This window comes from Ictalurus punctatus, chromosome 12 (assembly GCF_001660625.3).
Source record: "Ictalurus punctatus breed USDA103 chromosome 12, Coco_2.0, whole genome shotgun sequence".
NCBI lineage: Eukaryota > Metazoa > Chordata > Actinopteri > Siluriformes > Ictaluridae > Ictalurus > Ictalurus punctatus.
The window spans coordinates 32,917,290-32,932,214 of record NC_030427.2 but is presented as its reverse complement, the minus strand read 5'-3'; the positions used below and the strand labels follow the sequence as shown (position 1 = coordinate 32,932,214).

The 14,925-nt window shown below is 41.4% G+C and overlaps 1 protein-coding gene across 1 annotated transcript in view; it reads left to right on the top strand.

Moving 5' to 3' along the window:
* The window catches only part of LOC108272399 (glutamate receptor, ionotropic, N-methyl D-aspartate 2B, genome duplicate a), a 46,190-nt gene extending 33,317 nt beyond the window's left edge, over window positions 1-12,873 (top strand). The window contains exons 9-15 of the mRNA XM_017480792.3: window positions 4,360-4,513; window positions 4,689-4,814; window positions 5,044-5,273; window positions 5,454-5,614; window positions 7,170-7,357; window positions 7,534-7,772; window positions 10,414-12,873. Of these exons, the coding sequence (XP_017336281.2) occupies window positions 4,360-4,513; window positions 4,689-4,814; window positions 5,044-5,273; window positions 5,454-5,614; window positions 7,170-7,357; window positions 7,534-7,772; window positions 10,414-12,252 (2,937 nt within the window). The 3' untranslated portion in view covers window positions 12,253-12,873. The remainder of the gene's footprint in view (window positions 1-4,359; window positions 4,514-4,688; window positions 4,815-5,043; window positions 5,274-5,453; window positions 5,615-7,169; window positions 7,358-7,533; window positions 7,773-10,413) is intronic.
* Window positions 12,874-14,925: the final 2,052 nt, after the last annotated feature.

The window sequence follows — 14,925 nt, the reverse complement described above, 5'->3', positions numbered from 1 at the left end:
CTACTAATCCATCGCCTACTGATCCATCACCTACTGATCCATCACCTACTGATCCATAACTTTCTGATCCATCACCTGCTGATCCATCGCTTACTGATCCATCACCTACTGATCCATCGCTTACTGATCCATCACCTACTGATCCATCACCTGCTGATCCATCACCTACTGATCCATCACCTACTGATCCATCACCTACTGATCCATCACCTACTGATCCATCGCTTACTGATCCATCACCTACTGATCCATCACCTGCTGATCCATCACCTGCTGATCCATCGCTTACTGATCCATCGCTTACTGATCCATCACCTACTGATCCATCGCTTACTGATCCATCACCTACTGATCCATCGCTTACTGATCCATCACCTACTGATCCATCACCTGCTGATCCATCGCTTACTGATCCATCACCTACTGATCCATCACCTGCTGATCCCTCGCTTACTGATCCATCGCCTACTGATCCATCGCTTACTGATCCATCACTTACTGATCCATCACCTACTGATCCATCACCTACTGATCCATCACTTACTGATCCATCACCTACTGATCCATCACCTACTGATCCATCGCTTACTGATCCATCACCTACTGATCCATCACCTACTGATCCATCACCTACTGATCCATCACCTACTGATCCATCACCTGCTGATCCATCACCTGCTGATCCATCACTTACTGATCCATCACCTACTGATCACCTACTGATCCATCGCTTACTGATCCATCGCTTACTGATCCATCACCTACTGATCCATCACCTGCTGATCCATCACCTGCTGATCCATCACCTACTGATCCATCACCTGCTGATCCATCACCTGCTGATCCATCGCTTACTGATCCATCACCTACTGATCACCTACTGATCCATCGCTTACTGATCCATCACCTACTGATCCATCACCTACTGATCCATCACCTGCTGATCCATCGCATACTGATCCATCACCTACTGATCCATCACCTACTGATCCATAACTTTCTGATCCATCACCTGCTGATCCATCGCTTACTGATCCATCACTTACTAATCCATCACCTACTGATCCATCACCTACTGATCCATCACCTGCTGATCCATCGCTTACTGATCCATCACCTGCTGATCCATCGCTTACTGATCCATCACCTACTGATCACCTACTGATCCATCACCTACTGATCCATCGCTTACTGATCCATCGCTTACTGAGACAGTAAGAGAGATAATCTGTCATAGAGATGATCAGATATCAAAATGATCTGATGATTAGATACAGACTTGATCAGTTACAGAGATCATCAGTTACTGAAATGATAACTAACAATCATAATCAGTTACAGAAATGGTCAGTTATGGAGATGATCGGTTACAGAAATCATCAGTTTAATGGTGAATGTTGAGTGTGTTTAACGCTTTAATCTTGAATTGTAATTTCATTGTGAATGTCCCAGTTTCATGTTCATTCTGCTCTGTTTGTAGAAGCACATGTTGTTTTTAATTCACAAATTTTCCACCATTTATTTTCCAAAACATATTTATAATTCTGTTTTCGGCATAGATACAGCAGATGCCCTTAGTGACTTACAGGAGTGCTTTGTGGTCTCCATGGAGAAATTATCCTCACACTAGTACAAATAGGCCAGGGTCTAAGAATACCATGAAGCTAAAACCCTGTTAGAGAGGACAGTAGGTAGTACAGATTTTTTTTTTTTTAATCAAATAGTATGAATTTAGTTGAAGTCATTTTTTAAATGTGAACTGTTATACTATAGTTATACTATCTGTCTGCTTTTTTTTTTTTTTTTTTTTTTTAAATATATATAAATTATGGTGTAACACCTTCAAAGCCAATTATTTGCTTGATGATTTAGAGACCGATTTTGTAATTGGGGTTATGGATTATGTTAGGATAGGGTTTATAGTTAAAGTTTATTCTTTTTTGTCCTTGACATTAGATTTATTTCTGGCTTATTTTAACTTACACTGATAAGCAACAGTCATTCTACATTCATCTGCAGCAGAACACTGATTCCAAACACATTCACACTCACACAGGTCCTGCAAAACTCCATCTCAGTACCACCCACACAGGTCAGTTTCATAACAGAGAGAGCGAGAGAGAGATAGAGAGAGAGAGAGAGAGAGAGAGAGAGAGAGAGAGAGAGAGAACACATGGAGACAGACAGAAAAAAGACAAATTAATGAATGCACAAATCTCTCTCACACAAACGAACACATACACACATCTTGTTAGATTCTGTTTTGTCTCGCTATAATGCATATAGGGCTAAACAGTGAGAAACAGACAGACAGACAGAGAGAGAGAGAGAAAGGGAAAGAGAGATGGAGACAGACAGACAGACAGAGAGAGAGAGAGAGAGAGAGAGAGACAGAGACAGACAGACAGACAGAGAGAGAGAGGGAGAGAGACGGAGACAGACAGACAGACAGAGAGAGAGAGAGAGAGAGAGAGAGAGAGAGAGAGAGAGACGGAGACAGAGAGGGAGGGAGTATGGTAAGTAGAATGTCTATTTCCAGCGTGACCTAGTGTGATAACCCACTTTCTGTTCACTCACTTTCGTTCTGTTCTTTTACTCTCATGGTTGTGTCTCAATAATGATAGGGAGGTAGGGTTTAGGGCTTAGGGTACGGAGAAATAACTCCTAAATTTAAGGATTTTGGATATGCTTTGTCTGAGAGTTAGGAGTAGCATTAAGGTGTTATGGATTGAGATTTTGCTACAGATTAGGGTTTAGGGTAATGGCTTAGAGTCAGAATTAAGTTTAAGTGTAGGATATAGAATTAGGTTAATGGGGTTAAAGGTAGAGAAAGACACACTGAACTCAAATTTAGTGTAGGTTTAGGGTTAGTGGGAATACATTTACATTTACAACATTTGGCAGACGCCCTTATCCAAGGCAACTTACATTTATCTCATTTTAACAACGGAGCAGTTGAGGGTAAAGGGCCTTGCTCAAGGGCCCAACAGTGGCAGACTGGCACCGACCGTCCAACAGCTTAACCTCTCAGCTACCACTGCCCTACTGAAATACATCAGTCAGCAGTAACCACGCGAGCAACAATCAAACAAACAAGAAAGCACTGTAATAATTACAACGTAAAAGTCAATTTAAATTATTTAGAAAACCAATGGCCACTGGGACAAAAGAGTTTTTGAACCTATTTGATCTACATGTTGGGAGAGTGTATCTGCAGCCCGATGGAAGCAACTTAAAATCCTGAGACAGGCGATGTCTGGAATCAGCCAGAATTGACTGGACTTTCTTGAATGTCCTGACCTTGACAAATGAGTTAAATCGTTCAAGGCCATACCTGCAATTTTGCTGCACACCTTAACAATACTCTGCAATCTATATTTGAAATTGAGTGACCCGAACTAACTAATCAAAGAAAACATGAGGACAGATTCAATAAAACAAGAGTAAAACATTTTCATAAAAGTATTATCAGCATTTGAAGCTTGCGATAAAAGTGCATGTGCTGGTGAGCTTTCCTCCACACAGCATCCACCTGAGACTCAAAGGTCAACTTATCAATTTCAATGCCAAGATATTTATATTACAACCTCGATCACCTGGTCCCTGTCACAACTGGGGAGATGACCGTAGGATTCTTCCTAAAATCTATTGTCATCTCTTTACTTTTAGACACATTAATGTCCAAAAAACACAACTTGAACCCTGCCGTTACAGGACCATTCTCAGGGCAGGATCATCACTGCTGAGGAGAGACATGATCATCTGCAAACTTAATTATATGATGCCTGTCGTATTGGCTTTGGCACTCATTAGCGTACAACGCAAATAAAAGAGGTGAAAGGACACACCCCTGGGGTGAAAAAAAACAACAACATCTGATGGGACACCATTAACCTTCACACATTGTGACCTTCCAGTTAAGAAGTCCACCAGCCAACAAATCAGGCCAGAATCAACATTGTGGATACTTCCTAGCCTTCCTGCTAAAATATGAGGCTGGATGCAATTAAAAGCTGAAGAAAAATCAATAGAAACTAATCTTACAAACGTCTTTGCACCCTCAAGGTGTGACAGAATCATGTTTAATAGGGTGCCAGTCGCATCATCCACACCCCTTTTACACCATTGTTCTAGGGTTAGCGGTCAGTTTAGGGTAGAGGTCAGTTTTAATCAAGGGCTTGAGTTTAGATTTAGTTTCGGCTTTAATGCTTTATATTAGGATTATTAATCTTCACTGGTTTCTCAGCTGCTTCTCTTGTTTAGCACCATTGCCTCTGTTCTGCTGGTTGTAAGTCAGCTATTATTCCAAATGAACTTTACTCTGAGGTATACATAATGTCTCTTTATCTTCTGCTCTAGGTGGTGTTGAAAAACGCCCACATGGCTGTTGGTTCTCTCACTATAAACGAGGAAAGGTCAGAGGTCATTGACTTCTCTGTGCCTTTCATTGAGACTGGAATCAGTGTCATGGTCTCCCGTAGCAACGGCACTGTGTCACCATCGGCATTTCTGGGTGAAAAGCTACTCAAACATACAACAGAATACGCTGCAATAGCTTTTATAACTGCAGATTTTCTTGCTGTAAACCTCAACTGGCTTGACTAATGTACCCCAAAATACTCTGTGGTGTCTGTGCTGTGGAGAATTTACTCGGAAGTGCTGAAATTGGTATTTGTGTGTGTGTTCAGAGCCCTTCAGTGCAGACGTGTGGGTGATGATGTTTGTCATGCTGCTGCTGGTTTCCGCCATCGCTGTGTTTGTTTTTGAGTATTTCAGTCCTGTGGGCTACAACCGCTGCCTCGCCGATGGAAGAGGTGATTTTTAAACATCGGTCTCTTGGTCTGTCTGTCTTAGGCTCTTTGTCTGATTAATAATTTAAATACCAGTCATGACAATAAAGCTATGTTGGATTTAATTAACAGAATTGAGAGGCAGATAGAGAAGGTTAATTCACTCTCAGTTTAATTTAGTTAATTATTAGCATGAGTGCTACCTAAATCATTAATCATCAACTATAATTTTTTTTAAATTTTTTTTTTACAGAGCCTGGTGGTCCATCATTCACTATTGGAAAGGCGATCTGGCTGCTGTGGGGTTTAGTGTTTAACAACTCGGTTCCTGTGCAGAACCCCAGAGGAACTACCAGTAAGATCATGGTGTCTGTGTGGGCTTTCTTTGCTGTGATATTCCTGGCCAGCTACACTGCCAACCTCGCAGCGTTCATGATCCAGGAGGAGTACGTTGACCAGGTCTCAGGCCTCAGTGACAAAAAGGTACATGGTCAGAAGAGCCACAATAATTCTAATAAATAAGACGGAAGTGTTTCTGAGTTGTGTATATGTTGTGCAACATTGTCCCTATAGCATTCAGTCAATAACAAAAAACAACAATTGTGTATTATTTAATATCTCTGTCTCTTACTTTTTTCTCCTGGTTCTCTCTTTCTCTTTTAGTTCCAGAGACCTAATGACTTCTCTCCTCCGTTTCGGTTTGGGACTGTGCCAAACGGCAGTACCGAGCGGAATATCCGTAATAACTATAGGGAGATGCACTCGTACATGGTGAAATTCAACCAGCGCAATGTGGATGAAGCTCTGCAAAGCCTGAAAGCTGGGTCAGAACCAGCACACACGATCACACACTGTGTCTTACATAAATCTATATATATATATATATATATATATATATATATATATATATATATATATATATATATATATATATATATATATATATATATATATATATAGAGAGAGAGAGAGAGAGAGAGATAGAGAAAGAGAGAGAGAGAGAGAGAGAGAGAGAGTGAGATACACTTGCTTTCTAACAGTAATGTTAGTTTAATAAGCCAACAAATATTTAACACTAACTAAGCTAAGATGGTTGGCTAATGAGTAAGCTCTTAGCTAGCTACTTAAACAGCGACCTAAGTACAAAACTTACGTCAATTTATGTGGATTAATTTCCTCATATTCAGAGTATGGATATGTACCTGATTAAGTAAAATTTCATATTATCAAAATCATCAGTTCACGTCTCCAAGGTTGGCAGGTTTTTTTTGTTAATTAATAAGATAATGTCAGTGTTTGTGTTAATTAGATACGCTCTGCTAAGAAAATGTGTCTACGGTTTGAAGGATAATCTGACCTAGCACTCATCTGCTAGGCTTACAGAGAATCTTTAAGTTCGTCCATAATTTTATCAGGAGAATTTCACTCCTTGAGATAAGTGATGTCTCTGATTAATCAATGTCCTAAATACAGGAAAAAATGAACTAAGCCTTAAAGGAATGATATTATTATTTAACAAGGTCACTTCTCGCTTGGGCTGATAATGTGCAGAAAGAAAAAAGCTGTTCATTTCAAGGTCAGGAATGTGCGTAACTGAGACACGACAAACTCCCCCAATGACCCAAACGCGTAACTCTCATTTAACTTCTGAATATCACTCGAGTTATTTTTCAGGTCTTAAATCCTCACTACATGAGCTTAACTTAACCCTGAATATGACTTTATATAGCTGTTTAATGCTAACTATTTGGTTAGGTACTTAACTTTAAATATGCTCCTAGCTTGCTTCCAAGTGCCAACTAGGCTAATTCCACTATATACTGTAGCTATTTGTTGCTAAGGTAAGACTGTAGCTCATTAACAGCAGCTACCAAAACAAGTTATAAACTCATTCACAAGTACTCATTCAAGTAGGTATAGCTGTGAAAAAACGCTGTTGCGAGTTAACTGGGAAAAATCGACTAGCTACCTAGGCTAATGATGTATCTAGCTAGCATGTAGCCATGACGTTTTATATCGACACTATAAATAGGAAGATGTGACAGAATTATCCGGAACATCAATGTTTACATTAGACTTGCTCGTAAATTACTACTCTGTGTTATTAAAATGACACTGTAACTGCCCTTTAGCGTCGACAGCTAGCTACTACATAGCCTGTACGTCTTATGTATGGACAATGTAAAGACACATTGAGAGTGGAAATGAGATACAACCAGCAGGAACGCCAAAATTTACCCGTTGGAAAAACTTTGTATGACTAAAATTACATTTAGCATCAACTGCTAACACTAATTAATATGGGTTCCACCATACTGAAAAAGAAGATAAATCTGAGCTCTCAGAGAAGTGATGTGTAATCAAGTGCGTGCATTTTAGGAAGCTGGACGCGTTTATCTACGATGCTGCCGTGCTGAACTACATGGCGGGTCGTGACGAAGGCTGCAAGCTGGTGACAATCGGCTCAGGGAAAGTGTTTGCTTCCACAGGATATGGCATCGCCATCCAGAAAGACTCAGGGTGGAAGAGACACGTGGATCTGGCCATCTTACAGCTGTTCGGAGATGGTAAACACACACACACACACACACACACACACACACACACACATACATGATAAAACCTCAGTGAGCTATAAATCAACATGGACTTACCCTCCTCCTGTGTGTGTGTGTGTGTGTGTGTGTGTGTGTGTGTGTGTGTGTGTGTGTGTGTGTGTGTGTGTGTGTGTGTGTGTGTGCAGGAGATATGGAGGAGTTCGAGGCACTCTGGCTCACAGGGATCTGCCACCACGAGAAGAATGAGGTGATGAGCAGTCAGCTGGACGTGGATAACATGGCGGGTGTGTTCTACATGCTGGGAGCGGCCATGGCCCTGTCGCTAATCACCTTCATTGCAGAGCACGTCTTCTACTCACACCTGCGCTTCTGCTGCATGGGAGTGTGCTCTGGAAAACCCGGCCTCACCTTCACCATCAGCAGGGTGAGACACACACACACACACACACACACACACACACACACACACACACACACACACACACACACACACACACACAACTTTTTTCATTGATGCATGACCATAATAATTTTAAATGACTTGCGTCTAAACAACCTTAAGTGACTCTAAATGCATTTGAATAATTTTTAGAAATTGATTTTACACTCATAAAATTCACTTTTAGATCTTACATGATTAGTTTTACATTATTCATTTTATATTATTAGTTTTACTTCATTAGTTTTATAGTTTGACGTTATTAGTTTTACATTATTAGTTTTACATGATTATTTTACATTAGTTTTGAAGATCTCAATATTCAATTCCAGCTCAAAGCTTTCAGCTCAGAATTCAGTGCCAGTTTACTTTGAATAAAAATTCACTTTACTTCAAAAGTTAAATTCAAAATTCGCATTCAGTTCAAAGCCTGACTTGAAAATTCACTTCAGTTTCAGTTTTCAATTTTTAAATTCATTTTCATGTCAACAGTTCAGTTTTAAATTGACTTTAGTTCAATTTTTAGTTCAGTTTTAAATTGACTTTAGTTTAAGTTTGGGTTTAAAGTGTCAAGTTTAAAATTCTCTTTCATTTTTAAATGGAAAATTCACTTTCAGGTGTAGTGTGTATATTGCAGCATGTGCACAAATGTGTGTATTTTTGTGTGTTATCACAGTGTATGTGTGTGTGTGTGTGTGTGTGTGTGTGTGTGTGTGTGTGTGTGTGTGAAGGTGTATTGTGACAGTATTTAGTTGTATATAGCATATGTGTATTGTAGTGTTTTATCAGAACACACACACACACACACACACACACACACACACACACACACACAGACAGTGTTTGACCCAAACATTCGGTGCATAACACCTTTTGTACATCATTGGGTTTGTGAGAATGTGTGTGTGTGTGTGTGTGTGTGTGTGTGTGTGTGTGTGTGAGTGTGTGTGTGTGCGGTGTGTGTGTGTGTGTGTATCATATTGCATTACGTTGCTTTTCTTAATGCAGCTGTAGTTTGAGTTTTAGCAGAAGAGTCACATTTCTGTGTGTGTGTGTGTGTGTGTGTGTGTGTGTGTGTGTGTGTGTTGGTTTTGCATTGTGTTTCGATGAGATTAATATAAAGAGCCCTAAGGGAATTTTTTCTGAGCTTGTGAAGTGTGTGTGTGTAGTGAGGTAATGAGATGAGTTCCATAGTTATGTGGTCAAAACACATCAGTAATGGGTTTTGTGTGTGTGTGTGTGTGTGTGTGTGTGTGTGTGTGTGTGTGTGTGTGTGTGCGCATGTGTGTGTTGTTTTCTGACCCCGGGGCCAAATCCATTAGCATCTACACCTCCTGCTCACATAACAAGTAGGAAGCTCAAATAAAATTAGCTTCACTCACTAACATCACACACACACACACACACACACACACACACACACACACACACACACACACACACACACACAGAACAAATGGATTCATAGCTCATGAATCGCGATCTGCTGCATCATATAATCCTGTGTTTTCCTCCTTAGCATGTAAACAGGAAGCAGTGACAGGTTATAAATGAACACTTATTAAACTACAGTGTTGTTTAACATGTTAAATGTAATGATATCATGTGTATCATGTATCTTCTTTAGATACCGTTTGACATGCTAACATAGCATCAATGGCTAGCTGGAACGAAACTGAAGGAAAAAAGTGTATCACTCATTTATTCACTCATTTAAAGCATTATAGTGTTCCAGCTGTTTTGAGTAATGAATAAGATTGCAAATAATCAGCTACTTTCGTACAGGAAATTCAACATATTAAGCTAAAATGCCATGCTAATTTTTCACATGGATCAGGTTTTAAAATATCTAATGAGACATCACATCTGAATACGAGTTAAAATTGTAATTGTGTAAGGTTCTGGGTTACTGATCAGGAGGTTGGGGTTCAAGCCCCCAAACCACCAAGCTAGCCCTGTTGGGCCCTAGAGCAAGGCCCTTACCCCTCTCTGCTCGAGGGGGCATTGTATCATGGCTGACCCTCTGCTCTGACCCCAACTTCCTAACAAGCTGGGATATACGAATAACAGAATTTCACTGTGCTGTAATAATAATAAAAAAATATATATGTGACAAATGAAGGCTTCTTCTTAGAATTTCCATCTGCAGCTCAGTTACTACTGTATGTTTGCCTACATAAACATATACATATACAGACACATGCGTGTGCTAATGCTAATGTTGAACATTTGTGTGTCATATGTTTTCTGTTAGCACGCTTGCTGTTTATTTATTATGGGTGCTAACTTGTTTCCTTTTTTTTTTTTTTTTTTTTTTTTTTTTTTTGAAAATCACACTTACAGTCACACATTTATGACACTGTTATCACTGTACATTCTCTCCAGCCCTCTCCAGCAAAGCTCCGGCTCTTTCTCTAATACTATTAGCATCACAAGCTTGCTGTGGCCATTTTGGCTCTGTCCCAAACCCCAGAATTCATCACTAGTTCGCACTCTTCCTGGAACGTCAGCCATTTTGGCTCTATCCCAAATACTAGAACTCATCACTAGCTAGTTCTCAGACTAAAACTCACTTTCTTTCTGTCGCTCTTACTTATAAAGCTCTCTCTCTCTCCCTCTCTTGCAGGAAGTGTACAGCTGCATCCATGGTGTTGAGATTGAAACCAAGAGTTCAGCAATGAATTCTCCATCAACCACCATAAACAACACACACTCCAACATCCTGCGTCTGCTGCGCACAGCTAAAAACATGGCATCCTTGTCTGGGGTAAACGGTTCCCCCCACAGCGCACTGGACTACCTACGCCGTGACTCGTCCGTTTATGACATCAGCGATCAGCGACGTCACTCGGAGTGCCGAGTGCCGTACCTGTCCGAGAACAATGACAATAATGCATTTAGTGACTATATCGATCAGGTCGAACGCACCTTCGGAAACCTGCACCGCAACGAGAGTGACCTATACCTGCACCGACGTTCGGGCTCTGTCCCTGGCCCTGCCCCCAGCCTGGGTTCTGGCAGCTCATTGGATGGTGCCATTTTTGACTGCTCCGCCCTCACACACAGAAACATGAGCAACTTTGACCTACTGCAGGGACATACGCCACTTGGACTACCAGAGCCATACAGGAAGTTCTCCTTTAAAGGTGGGACTTCGGGATACATCCCTGCCTATGACCGTTATGGCGACGGAGACAACATGTCTGACATTTCCACTCACACCATAACCTACGGTAACCTGGAGAGCGACAGTAGAAAGAGAAAGCAGCATGGGGACAGTCTGAAGAAGCGGCCTGCTTCCGCCAAATCGCGCCGAGAACTGGACCACGCCCAACTTGGCTACCGACGGAGACAGCACCATGGGCATCACCGTCACCATGGACACCGCTCTGTGTCTCCGCCTCTGTCAGAACACAAAATGAGAGGAGGAGGTGGATCTTTGTCCTTCCTGTACCAGGACAAAGAAAGCCTTCGAGACTTTTATCTGGACCAGTTCCGTCCCAAAGAAGGTGTGCCCCAATGGGAGCATGTGGATTTGACTGATGGGCCAAGTGGGGGTGGGGCTGGAGGGGGGGCTAATTGCACTAGCCTGGTGCCTGTAGATGACTTCCTGAAAAGCAAACCATCAAAGGTGGAGTCTAAAGTGGGAGGAGGGGAATGGGAGTGTCGAAATTGCCATGCTAGCAGTTCAGGAAGTAAACGATTGGCACAGCACACAGGGGGTGGGGCTTACGGAGCTGGTGGAAGCAATAGCTGTGTGGCATCAGGAGCTGGGGGTGGGGCCAGCCGTCCCACTTCAGCCACATGTATGCGTTGCGATGCTTGTAAGCGTACAGGAAACTTGTACAACATCAGCGAGGACAGCAATCATGTAATGGAGTCAATAAGTGGGCGGGGTCAAACACCTTCACAGCGGCGACGAGCATTTAGCGCGAGACCTTTACGCAGACAGCATTCTTATGATGCCTTCATGGACCTGCACAGGGATGATGAAGGGCTCAGTTTGCGGGCAGGGGGAGGAGCTATGGATGATGTAGGTGGGGCTTTTCTACCTCCTCGCAGTGTGAGTTTGAAGGAGAAGGATCGCTGTATGGAGGGCTCATTCTCCCATTTATTTGATACCCAGCAGTTTTATAGCCCCGCCCACCACTCCCTGAGTGCATTCCGAGGGGAAAGAGACCCTTACTTCCTGTCAAAATCACTCTATCCTGATCACACCAATCACAATCCATTCGTGCCAACATTTGGAGATGATCAGTGCTTGCTGCACGGCGCTAAAACGTACTATACGAAAAAGCAGCAGCGTCCTGATCCGAGGAACCCAGGAAATCCTTCCGGGATTTCATCATTCCTTCCCTCATCTCGATTCGCCAATCAGCACTCGGCTCTCGGGCCGCCACGACCTTTTAACGGCACCAACGGCCATGTGTACGAAAAACTCTCCAGCATCGAGTCAGACGTGTAGATGCACAACAGTCAGTGATGGACAGAACAATAAACAAGCGGGGAGCATGAATGGCTTTGACCAAAAGGGCTGAATGGGGGTGGAGTTGGAGGTGGGGTTAACTGCACCAGCCTGGTGCCTGTAAACAATGCTGTGTTCCTGCACCAAAGGAAGTGAAGATCGTGCTACCGAGGAGTGATTAGACAAGTGGCCATCTGGAAATGTGTGAGCGACAATACAAATGAGAGAGCGAGAGAGAGAGAGAGAGAGAGCGAGAGAGAGAGAGAGAGAGAGGAAAGATGATAGATAAAATGATTATTCACTTTCTCTCTTTCCTCTCCTCTCTCTCTTTTTCCTTTGGGTCAGTAGCGAATGAGTCGTATGAAACGCTAACAGGGTAATAAACAATAACAACCACAATAATGCTACCAATAACATTGTGATTAGCCAGGCTGGTATACGGATGTTGCTAACGCTAATGCTGACGCTGATGATGTGTAGAAGTCTATTAATTAATTAATTTATCTATCTATTTATTTCTTTGTTTATTTATTCTGGTTACATTTCCAAGTTTCAGCTATTTTACCATTCTAATATTTATAGCCGAGGGACAAAAGCCCCCATGAACACACACACACACACACACACACACACACACACATATATATATATATATATATATATATATATATATATATATATATATATATATATATATATATATATAATGAGGGGGAAAAATGAGGAAGAAATAACGAGAAGCCTTTCTCTGTTGTAAATACCACTTTCTACACACACGCACACACTCACACACACACACACACACACACACACACACACACACACACACACACACACACACACTTCACATAAAACTTGATATTAGGCCTGAGCCAATAATCGAGTACAAAGCGCATTGTGCCATTTCATTTTGTTACTACTTTAAAATAATGTATATTTTGAATGCTGTTGTGTTAAATTGTGTAGTAGGCTGCCTAAGTAGGGTGCATTCTCAGGCAGTGACATAAAGTCTGTCTCCTTAGCACGGAAGTCAGCAAAAAGGACTTCAAAAGGTTCTCAGAGAATCTCACAATTCCCATAATTCTGTTCAGCGGACATGGACGATGCTGAAGGTTTGAGAAACACGGTGGAGAAAAAAACAAAAACGTCACTTTGATGAAAGTAAGTAATTTTTTTAACTGACTATCATAATAATATCGTAACTCATGGTAAAAGCTGAGCACTTATCATGATGCGGTAATTTTAATATCGGCACACGCCTCCCTGATATACAGGACAGGACCTTTGGTACACTTTTTACAAAATTGAACAAGGTATATAAAAAAAAATTTAAAAACGAAAAAAAAAAAAATTCTTAAAAAACATACATATGCAAAATAGTAGTTAAGACAGAGCTATTACACATGATAAGTGATAATAATAAACCATAGTAGATTATTTGCTTTAGATTCACGCTTATTACCTGAGTAGAGTTAAGAGACATACTGATTTAGGACGCTGCAGCTTTAAGAGCAGGCTTTTCTTAACTGTGTTGTGTTTAGGGCACTTTAATAAGTTTCCCTTAAATTGTGTTTAACATGTGTTTGAATAGGACACACTCTACGCACACTTTGCTCTATCTCTCGCACACACACACACACACACACACACACACACACACTGTTGCTGCTTTTTTCAATTCAATTTAGCACCAGTTAGTCCCCGTACATTTAGGCTGTGTCCCAAACGCTAGCGCTTGATCCAAACATTCAGTTCATATCACAGATTTTGAAACCAGAAAGGAAAAAGCATCATAAATTTTCACTGTTGCTAATAGATTGATAGCTAATGGGCCAATTAGCAGTTAGCATATCAGCATCAGCACATTCACCTGACGGAAGATACAGATATACTTAACACCTATAAAATCTCTAACCTAGCTTTTAAGTAACTGTACACTCTTTGAAACTCTATAGAAAAGTATTAAATGTAATGGTTTTCAGACTAGGAAGTCTAGGGACAGTAGAACATGTACATGGGCTGGACAAACCAGGCCAAAGAATTAGGAAAACCGACACTCTGGTGGAGTAGACAAACGAGGATGATGAGAAAATGATCAATCTAGGGGACTAGAACAACCAAGAAATAAAAGCACAACAAGATGAGAGAGGTGCCTTGCATAAGTATTCACCCAGTGACCTGGTAAAGATGGGATTAGCCAGAGAAGCAAAGCCAAGGATAACACTCAACATGATGCTACCACCACCATGCTTCACTGGATGTTCTCCGGGTGATGAGCAATGTGGATGACCAGAGAACTTTTACACGTTTGCTGAGTCCCCAACATGCCCCCCCCACCCCCAGGAGCATGTTTACTGCCATTTAAACATGTCCATTTCTAGGCTTTAACACTGCAAAAGTTCAAGGGGGGTGTATACTTATGCAAACCACAGTATTAGTGAGACAAAGGGAATTAAAGACTATATATAATAAAGTATTTGTGCAAGATGATGTGTTTACAGTTGGTGTACGCAAGAGACGGCCATAACACTAAGCTTTTGCTATTGAATCGTTAGTGAATCGGCTAGATACCGGTTAGCGTGTGAGATTAGCGCTCTATATAAATCAACACACTCATGACTGAGGACAGAGACATTAAACACTTGTGACCTCCAGCTGTACGTTCCACATAGC